Source organism: Triticum aestivum, chromosome 4B, assembly GCF_018294505.1.
Source record: "Triticum aestivum cultivar Chinese Spring chromosome 4B, IWGSC CS RefSeq v2.1, whole genome shotgun sequence".
NCBI classification, from domain to species: domain Eukaryota; kingdom Viridiplantae; phylum Streptophyta; class Magnoliopsida; order Poales; family Poaceae; genus Triticum; species Triticum aestivum.
Window position 1 is genome coordinate 74,315,678 of NC_057804.1, and position 10,657 is coordinate 74,326,334.

The window sequence follows — 10,657 nt, forward strand, 5'->3', positions numbered from 1 at the left end:
TATGCCTCCGAAAGATGGAGACTGTTACGCGGTCATCTCTTGTCTATTGCAAATTGTTGAAGCCAATTAGCTCTGTGAAGTGACAACATCTCTTCTTCTTTCTCTGAAATCTACAACACCAAATCCTAGCTAAGTCGGTCACCGTGCCACCCTAAGGATCACAGGCTGGTGCGGCCAAGGAGACTGATTCGTCTCATCGGCAATGGTAAACCTCTTGCTCTCAATCTGAAGCCTCACCAGCCTTGTGTCAAACTCCTTGAACTGAGCCAGATCAGATTCGGTCGATGTTGACGACACCGCCATCCCGGAGTCTGAGTTTGAGGACTTGCCCACTTGCTTGCCCTTGTGGCTTCTGCTGCTCCCGGTTGCCAGAGTGAGCTCAAGGTTGCATTCTTCTGCAGCAGAGGCAGGGATGCAGCTGTTTGAGAAGCTGTAGAGTTGCTGACGGTCGGTAGCCTTGTCGTCGCGCCAGACCTCGAGTTTATGTTTCGTCTCAGCATGAGCCCGGTTCAGCCCAGCTATCTGCATCTCCCTCATCAGTTGTTTCTGAACATGGTAAACTCGGTGCATCTCATGAACCTGGTTCAGCAAAGATGTGCAGATTGGTCAGAAGCTTTTTCACCTACCTTGAAGTGCACAACTGATGCAGTACTGCTTATTAGAAACTAGCTGTAATGCCTCAACTACTTGCTTCTACTCTATTTCCTCTCACCTATGACTATTCGTACCTCCATCAACTGGATATATAATAGGATGCAGAGAGGGCACGGTGCAACCCTACCTACCATTACTTAGGAAGTCACACTCATACCCCGTGCAAAGAGTTTCCCTTGTTTGCACGGTAGGAAACACCAAACTACAGGCTACAGAGTCTGGTTTGGATTATATTTTGGGAATGAGTGGCATCAGGATATAGCCTCTTACAGGAAAAGTTTGTGACGCTGCCTGCTTCCCGGCTGTATACTGGAAGCGTGTCCTATTTTCTACTGGAAGAAGCACATACACATAGGTAGAATAGTGTTCACACGAGTGTGTTGCCTTACCTGTTGTCTGAATGTTTGTTCTTGTCCCAAGATAACCATCTTCATCTCCTCTCTGTCCATCTCTTGGAAAATGCTAGCTGCAAGTGTTTCTGTGTCTATCTCCAATCTGTTTCATGGGAATATCACAATGAGCACCGCATGCAATTTCTGACATAAATGGCAATAATAGGATTTATGTTCAGTGTCGAAATATTTGTTGTAGTGCCTTGTTCCATGAATTGGTAGCTTTCATTACAACCTATGTACTTATGTCCTTCAGGAAGAAAAGAAAAAACGCCTGGATTTTTTGTTTTTGTGGAGAAACCAAATTTCATTTGTTTTTCAGGTTGAACTTATTAGTTATAGCTTACACCCTAATACAACCGATCAAATCTAGTACTCCCTCCGATTCATATTAATCGTCGCTGATTTCGTACTGTATTTCTCTAACTAAGTGAACTGCATTCTGTTACGCTTCTGGCAACAGCCGTAAAACTGTTCTTTCTATGACAGGGTAGCAAAATGGATAGAGCTACGAGGGAGACGGAGAAAGAAGCATCTGGCAAATTCCCTTTCAGACTAGCGCACGCCACTCGACCTTCCGAAAAAATCCATCGCAAGATGCAGAACATCACAAGGCTAGAGCACTTGAGAAGAACACAAGGATCTGCCTACTCTGATCTCGGAGGCATGCCACGCATGATCCATGGAAGAAGAAGAAACAAGACAAGGAGGAGATCATAAGAAGGTTGTGCCCACCTCTGTTTTGGTTTTCCACCTCGGATCAGAAGAAGAAGAAGAAGAAACAAGGCAAGGAAAAATTCCCCTCCCAAAGAAAGGTACTCCCTCTGCCTGTCCCCAAGAAGCTCTCCTCTCTTGCAGTTTGTTTACCAGGCCAGAGCTTTGCTTCTGCTGAGATGCAAGCAAGCAGGTAGATATAGATATGATTTGAGGCGCCAAGGCGAGAGGGAGGTGATGGAGGAGATATGAGATTCTCTCCGGGCTGCCATGAGCTTCACAGCGCAGCAGCTGGTGGGGCCTTTTTTCTAGGCATGCCGAACGAATCCAAGTCACTTTGGCCAATGAGGTTCGATTCCATGTATCTTGATGTGTCAAAGATGCTTCCGTCTGGTGCCAGGAAAAGGATAGGCATGATGATGAGATAAGAAGCTCCAGCTCCAGCTGAGTATTATATTTTCAAACAACCTCTAAACTCAAAAGCCTATGTGTCCCCTGGTGTCTCTACACACTTGAAACCCCTTGGTTTTAATAATGTTATATACTTCGTCTGTTCACTTTTATGAGGCGCCGTAGAGATTTAAGACAGCGCCTTATAAAAGTGAACAAAGGAAGTATACTTGGATTGCCTGCTAGGGGTTAGAGAAACAGGTTTTTTTTTGCGAGAAAATTCCCGATCTATTCATCTTCAATCATGGCAGTACAATGAATACCAGAAATAATAAAAATTACATCCAGATCCATAGACCACCTAGCGACGACTACCAGCACTGAAGCGAGCCGAAGGTGCGCCGCTGTTATCACCCCTCCATCGCCAGAGTCGGGCACAACTTGTTGCAGTAGACAGTCGGGAAGTCGTCGTGCTAAGGCCCCGTAGGACCAGCGCACCAGAACAGCAATCGCCGCAGATGAAGAATAATGTAGATCAGAAAGATCCAATCCGAAGACACGCGAACGTAGACGAACAACGACGAGATCCGAGCAAATCCACCAAAGATAGATCAGCCGGAGACACACCTCCACACGCCCATCAACGGTGCTAGACGCGCCGCCGAAACGGGGACTAGGCGGGAGACCTTTATTCCATCTTCAGGGAGCCGCCGCCGTCTCGTCTTCCTGAGCAGGACACAAACCCTAGCAAAACTGAAAGAAACGACTAAAAACGGAGCCCTCCCGCCGGCCCTTGCCAAGATCCACCGCGCTCCCATGGCCCTAGGGCCACCGGAGAGGAGGCGGACCTACGGCGGCGGCAGCGGGAGGCAGAAACGCTAACTTTTTTGTGGAGGAAGGAGGAGGCGGCCAAATCTCCTAGAGAAACAGGTTTTCCTGTAATCATTGTGGGTTTCCATGTAATTGTATTATTAAGGTTTCATCTATGAGAATATTTTGAGGGTATGTGCTTTGTTTTTCTTGTAAAAAGGAAGATACCCATGACCTTTTCATTTCTTTTTGAATTGTTTGGATTTTTTATCACATACTCTCTTCGTCCGAAATACTAGTCAGAGAAATGGATAAAAATAGGTATATCTATAACTAATATGTCTAGATACATCCATTGTTTTAACAAATATTTTCGAACGGAGGGAGTATGTCACATGGTATGACCTTTGCATTATTGTGATGCACACAACCATAGGGTACTAGTGGTACGTGCTTAGTTAGTCTTTGATCATATTGTCAGTTTTTTTTTTGTGAAACTGCTATGCGTACGACCGTTTTCTCGTCCAACCACGACTAGAGAGCAAATCACCTCTAAATGCTATGGCCCACAAACTGAATTATCTAGGAGTGCCTCTAATCGTACAGTGTTGGACAGGCACTATGGTAGGTACAGCAAGGTTCTTTTTTTTTTGCGGGGGATATATTGTCAGGTTACCTTTGATGTACTTACCGGGTTGCCGTAGCACATTAGAGTCCTCATTGTTTTTTATGGATCAATCCCTCCCAAGAATCATTGAGCAGACAAGTCGACATGCGGCGTGTTTAGATCTCTCGTATTCACTACTGTCAACTCCAGTTGTCCTGATCCTAAACATATTATAGTAATATAATTGCTTATGTTACTGCCATCCTAAGTCAAACTATCAGCCTCGCGTGGGAAATAAAGCTACCGAACGATGGCGACAGCTCATGCAATTGATTTATATTTGGTGTAGAATATGTCATGCTTTATTCCGGGATAATTAAGTTTATGGCTTGTACATCAGTATACATTATTTGGCTTGAATAATATTGTTAGAGCATCTACAACAGGACGCCCTATGCAAGCGCCAAATGCCTAACCGGCCTGCCCGAACGCAAAATTGCCACCCGATCGGACGCCCCAAACTTAGCCCCAACGTCCGGGCTAACCAGCGATGGACATGGGGACGCCCGGACGAGCCTGGGCTCGTCCGCCACGTTCGATATCGAACGGAGAGTGGGCGGTGTCGTGGTCCCTAGTGACTAGTCCGTTGTCGGCAGGTAGCCAACTACGGTCAACCGGTCCAGTGGGGCCTGGTCCACCGTGGAGGGCTTCTACTTGCCCTTAGTGAAGGAAGGAGCTTTCTAAAAAAAAGGAAGGAGCTTTGGGCTCCGCCGCCGGTTTCTTCTCAGCGACTGTTGCTTTCCCTCCCTTGCGCTCCTTCCCGTCTTCGGCCATGGTGTCGGAGGTGGCACGGGCTAAAAGCATATGTATTTACGCGAGGTGTTTAGGAGGCGGCAAGAGCTCTAGTGATGCGGAGCATCCCTCGCTCATCCCCATGGACGTGCCTACATCTCCCTCAACACCACTTGGACCCATGACACGAGCCCGAGCTAAGGCTATTGAAGATAAGGTGAACTCGCTCCTCTCCGAACTTTCTCTTCCTACTCACGAGACATGGCTACTACCTCATTTGGAAACTCTGTGTGTGATCAGGTGCCTGGAAGCGAGCCACGGAACAGCTACATACAAGAACCAAGACGGCGAGGACCCCAAGCATGATGGACAAGAAGAAGAGCTGCCGTGGAAGCTACAGGCGTCGGACGACCGACCCAGTCCGGACGTCCGACGAGTGCCAGGACACGGACGACCGAGCTTTCCGGACGTCCGGTACGTCGCTACCCGAACCAAATCTACGGACGTCCGAAGCGGACCGGACGACCGGACGACATGCAACCGAGCCAAACCTACGGACGATCGACGACCTTCGGACGCCCGGACAGTCATGAAGCCCCGGACGATCGACCCCCTCCGGACGTCTGACGCGCCCACAACAGAGCTGAATCTACGGACTTCCGAGCACGACCGGACGTCCGGACCGTCCCGAGCCTCCGGACGTCCGACGCCTTCCGGACGTCCGACACCTGAGTGACCGCACCTGTGGGCTGGAGCCCTTGTATCCCTTCACTTTGACTTCCATTTACACTACGACTATAAATAGGTCGCCCCCTCCTCCTAGTTAGGTTTAGCATTGGTTTAGCTCATATTTTGTGTGAGAGCCTTGCTCATCCACTTGGTTACTTCTCCTCGGAGCTCACGACCTCTTCGGAGAAGATCCCCCAAGCGGATTCAAGACCCCTTTCTAGGGAAGACTATCAAGACCTCCGTACGGAGAAGAACGGTTCCTTTGTATCCTTACCTTTGTTGATTGTGGATCATATGTTACTCTATGTTGTCGGTGATCTAGCACTCGTGTGATTAACTCTATGTCGGTTTAGTGTTTTCTCTTGTTCTCCCTGTGTTTTCCCTCGAGTTCTTCCACGTGTTCTTCGTGATTCCCCGTAGGATCCACTCCAAACGTGAAAGATCGTCCACATAGGGTTCCACCCTACATCATCTTGGTATCATGAGCCACGTTGATCTCGTTTTGGAGCCCCTACCCCGTGTTTTCTAGCTTGATTTTGATGTTTTTGTCCTAAATCCGAAAATTCCCCACCAAAAATAGCCCCAATTTTTTTTGTGATTTGTTGGTGAGTTGAGATTTTGTTGGATTTGGTCCATGGATTTGTGTTGCTACGTGTGGATCTAGCTTCTCCCACTCTCCCTACCCTTTTCCATCAGCCAATCTGCTCGATTTCAACATCACCATCTTCTTCTTCCCCGGAATTCTTGCAGTTCATCTTCCCGAGCCCGATTTTCGCCCAGGCTCCGGACGACCGGAAAAGGTCGGATGTCCAACGACGACCGAACAACCATAAAAGACCGGACGTCCGTGAAACCCTGACGACACTGAAGTTTGACAGTTCGGCCACCACCACAACCCCCACATTCCACCACATCTTCCAAACCCGCATACACCTACATCTTCCACGATACCTCCTATGACGATTTTGACACATTTTGGTCCTTGAGATTTTGAGTTGTGGCTCCCGTATCCTTTTATGTTTCGGCTATCTAGGTATGGTGCGACTTCATCAACACCACGGCTCAACTTCTCGAGGGTCTCATCATCGCCAAGGACGGTGACTTCGACGACATCTTTGTCATAACTTGCAATTGCATTGATAACCCACATTGCCTCATTTTGCGTAGCTTACCCATCGAGACTAGCGGTTGAGTATTGCAGGCAACGTGACTTGTGCACATTAGTGATCATACAACATAGCATACATATCATACCATAGTGGCGCATATCTTGAGATCAACTTGTGTGTCACAAAGTTGTCATAGCATACACAATTGCTATCTTGGTTCGTGAAGTTTTGCATGAGAAAAGAGCTCAAAAGTGAAAGAGCCACCCAAGCTTTTAAGCAAAGAGGAAAGATAAGCAAAGAGCTTATAAGCAAGAACCATAGCATCATACAACATTAAGATTGTCATATCCGATCATCTTGGATCATAGCACCGAAATATCATACATATAGTATACTTGGGATAGAGATCGTTGCATTTTTGCCTAGTAGGTTGTGCACAAGTTTGCGTATCCGCCTATTGTGCAATCGTGCTAGTGTCTCTCTAGTATTGTGCAACAAGAGCATTTTTCATGGTTTCCACATTTTGGGCTCACTTTTGGATTGCACAATCCCATTTATCTATTTGCGTGTGTGTTTCCGTGTACCCATACTTGCTTGGTCTACTTGTTGCATTTGCAAATTTGTGAATCTTTTCCAACATTATTGAAGCTCACTTACTATTGCATCAAATTTTGTGCCACCATCCTAACCAAGCTCCACCATAAGCTTTTACGTGTGTAGGTGTGAGAACTGACAAGAATTGGTACCAGCAGTGCTATTTCATTGTCCGCATTTGAGTGAACTTGATTCATCTTCAACTTCGGTCAAGGTACATTTGGTACACGTTCTTTTCCTTCTACCACTTACATTTTGCTTGGTATGATGGATAGGCCAAGTTCTTCTACCACTCCACCTCTCATCGAGAACGACGACGACATGTCATCATTCGTCACCAAGAACCACCTATTTGGAGCTCAAAAGGCATTGCACCAAGAGCAACAAGCAATGAGGGACTACTTCGACAACAAATTCGACGCTCAAAAGCAAGAGAATGATGGAAGAATGGATGAGATCCGCGCCTTCATGAGGAACCGGCGTCCTTCCACTTCTTCATCCTCAAGACGGAGCCGCTCAAGTCGACACTCCGATGACACCTTCTCCGACTCAAGTACACCGTCATCGAACACTCTTCATCGAGCTGCGCGTCAAGACCGGCAAGCATCTCGGAACCCGCTACATGACAAGCATTCACAAGAGCAAGTCGATGAGCAAATCCCTCGTCCTCAATCAAACCAAGTCGTTTTTTCTCAAGCTCAAGAAAGGCAACGACTAAGGCACCAAGAAGAAGAACGAGCACGTCTACACCATGAGGAACAAGACGCCGAGGCTCAACGTCTTCAACAACAACAACATGAAGCGCAAGCTCTTGAGGTGCAACGTGCCCTTCGAGATTCGAGCCGAGCCATTGCCAACTGCAATCGCGAGCGGCGCAATCAAGAGGAAGCCCTTCGAGAAGAAATCCAAGAGAGGAACTACCAACCGCGTGTGCAACGTCAAGCTCCACAAGGTCCTCCACAAGCTCATCGAGCTCCACCTCAACCTCAAGTTCAACAAGAGCAAGTTGATCATGGACTTCCTCCACGCCAAGAGCAACATGAGGATGACTATCCTCCACGTCAAGGACGTCACCATCACCATCGCCAACAACACAATGAAGAGAAACGCTATGGCAAGCTCAAGTTCACAATGCCCAAGTTCAATGGAAGCAATGATCCGTAAGAGTACCTCTCATGGACATTGAAGGTCGACAAAATTTTCCGCTTGCACAACTATGAGGAAGAGAAGAAGATCGCTATGGCATCACTTGAGTTCCAAGATTATGTGCTCATATGGTGGGAACAAGTACTTGAACGTCGTCAAGCAAGAGGTGAACCACCAATCACCACTTGGGCTCAAATGAAGGATGTCATGCGAGCACGTTTTGTGCCAACCTACTACAACCGCGATCTCTTCAAGAAGCTACAACTCCTCAAGCAAGGAACAAAGAGTGTTGAAGAATACTACAAGGAAATGGAGATAGCCATGATTCGAGCCAATGTCACAGAAGATGATGAGCAAACAATGGCACGTTTCTTGAATGGACTCAATCATCCCATCAAGAAGATTGCTGACTTCCAACCTTACTCCAACCTCATTGAGCTCGTACATCAAGCAACCAAGGCGGAACGTCAAGTGCAAGATGACTTCAAGTACGCCAAGTACTCATCCAAGACCTACGGTTTCTCCAACATCCAAGCTTCAACGACTCCTTCAACATCTACATCAACCAAGCCTTCTCCAAGCAACGATGACAAGTCAAATTACAAGAAAACTTCGGCAAGTTCAAGTCGTCTTCCTCCTACTACAAGCAACTTCAAGCCGCGTGCTTCATCATCTACGCCAACCGATGAGACCGTCAAAACAAGCTCCTTCAAGTGTTTCACTTGCGGCGGCCGAGGCCACAAGTCCTTTCAATGCATGAACAAGCGCACCATGATCCTCAATGATGACGACACATATGACACAATGAGTGAAGAGGAGATGGAAGCCCTTGAGCAAGTGGCCATGCACCGGCGCGTGAACGAGGAAGTCTTTTGTGATGAGGATTCGAGCCCCGCTCTCCTTGTCTCCAAAGTCTTGACACTTCAACATCAACAAGAAGAAGACCAACGATGCCACATCTTCCACACTAAGGCCGGCATCAATGGAAGGTCCATCAAGGTTATCATCGATGGAGGTAGTTGCCACAACTTGGCAAGTGAAGAACTATGTTCCAAGCTTCAATTGGTCAAGAGGAAGCACCCGCACCCCTACAAAGTTCAATGGCTAAGTGACTCCGGCACTATATGAGTCGACCATACGGTCCAAGTCTCCTTCAAAATTGGTGCTTATGAAGACACTTTGGAGTGTGATGTGGTCCCAATGACCGTTTGCCACCTCCTTCTTGGTCGACCATGGCAATTCGACCGTGGTGTCATCCACAATGGGCGTACCAATCACTATAGCTTCAAAATGAAAGGAAAGGAATATGTGCTACGACCTATGTCTCCTAGTCAAGTGATAGCCGACAAGCAAGCCACCAATCATGGAGAGAAGAGTGAAAAAGTGACACACCCAAAAGTGAGTGAGAGCCACAAGCCAAATTTGAGCGACTCTTCACCTAGAGAGAAAAACCTCATCCTATTTGCCACCAAAAGTGAGATAAGAGAAGTGTGTGAGAACCCATCGAGTGAGATGCACTTCGTCCTTGTGTGCAAAGATGGAGAGCCAACAACTAACACCTCTCATGAGTTACCTTTAGTGTTTCAATCTCTTTTGAAGGAATTCAAAGATGTTTTCCCGGATGAGCTACCTCCGGGTCTACCACCACTACGAGGCATTGAGCATCGAATCAACCTCATCCTCGGAGCGCCACTTCCAAACAAAGCTCCATACCGTGTCAATCCCGAAGAAACCAAGGAGATTCAACGACAAGTCCAACAACTCATCGACAACGGTCATGTACGTGAAAGCTTAAGCCCTTGCGCCGTTCCCGTTATACTTGTGCCTAAACCCGATGGAAGTTTCCGCTTGTGTTCCGATTGCAGACCCATAAATGCCATTACTGTTTGATATAGGCATCCCATTCCTCGCTTAGACGATATGCTTGATGAACTTAGTGGAGCCAACTTTTTCTCAAAAATTGATCTTAAAAGTGGCTATTATCAAATCCGCATTCAAGAAGGTGATGAATGGAAAACCGCTTTCAAAACAAAATTTGGCTTATATGAGTGGTTTGTGATGCCTATGGGTTTGTTGGAAGCACCCGGAACTTTTGTGCGTCTTATGCATCATGTGCTTAGACCTTACATTGGAGTCTTCATTGTGGTTTACTTTGATGATATCCTTGTGTTTAGCAAAACCATGAAAGAGCACATTAATCATGTTAAATCTGTGTTGCAAACCCTCCGCAAGGAAAGCCTTTATGCGAACTTGAAAAAATGCACTTTTGGCATTGACAAAGTGGTTTTCTTGGGTTTTGTTGTCTCTTCCAAGGGTGTCCATGTTGATGAAACTAAGATTAAAGCAATTAAAACTTGGTCCCAACCCACCAATTTGCAACAAGTGCGTAGTTTTCTTGGTCTTGCAGGATTTTATCGCCGCTTTGTGAAAAACTTTAGCACAATTGCCGCTCCTTTGCATGCCTTGAGTAAGAAGAATGAACCTTTTGTTTGGGGATCTTTGCAATCCATCGCTTTTGATGAGCTCAAGTCTTTGCTTACTCATGCTACAATTCTTGCTTTGCCCAACTTTGAGAAAACTTTTGAGGTTCATTGTGATGCAAGTGGTACCGGAATTGGCGGAGTTTTAATGCAAGAAAAACGAGCCATTGCTTATTTTAGTGAAAAACTCTCCGGTGCTCAACTTAACTATCCCATCTATGACAAAGAATTGTATGCTTT

The 10,657-nt window shown here is 46.7% G+C and overlaps 1 protein-coding gene across 1 annotated transcript; it reads right to left on the minus strand.

The window, feature by feature from the left end:
- LOC123091103 (uncharacterized) lies at positions 1-2,080 on the minus strand. Its single transcript, XM_044512503.1, has 3 exons — positions 1,782-2,080; positions 1,044-1,149; positions 1-579 (listed from the first exon to the last, which is right to left on the minus strand). The coding sequence occupies exons 2-3, from the start codon at positions 1,101-1,103 to the stop codon at positions 139-141; spliced, it is 501 nt and encodes a 166-aa protein (XP_044368438.1). The 5' UTR covers positions 1,104-1,149; positions 1,782-2,080; the 3' UTR covers positions 1-138.
- Positions 2,081-10,657: the final 8,577 nt, after the last annotated feature.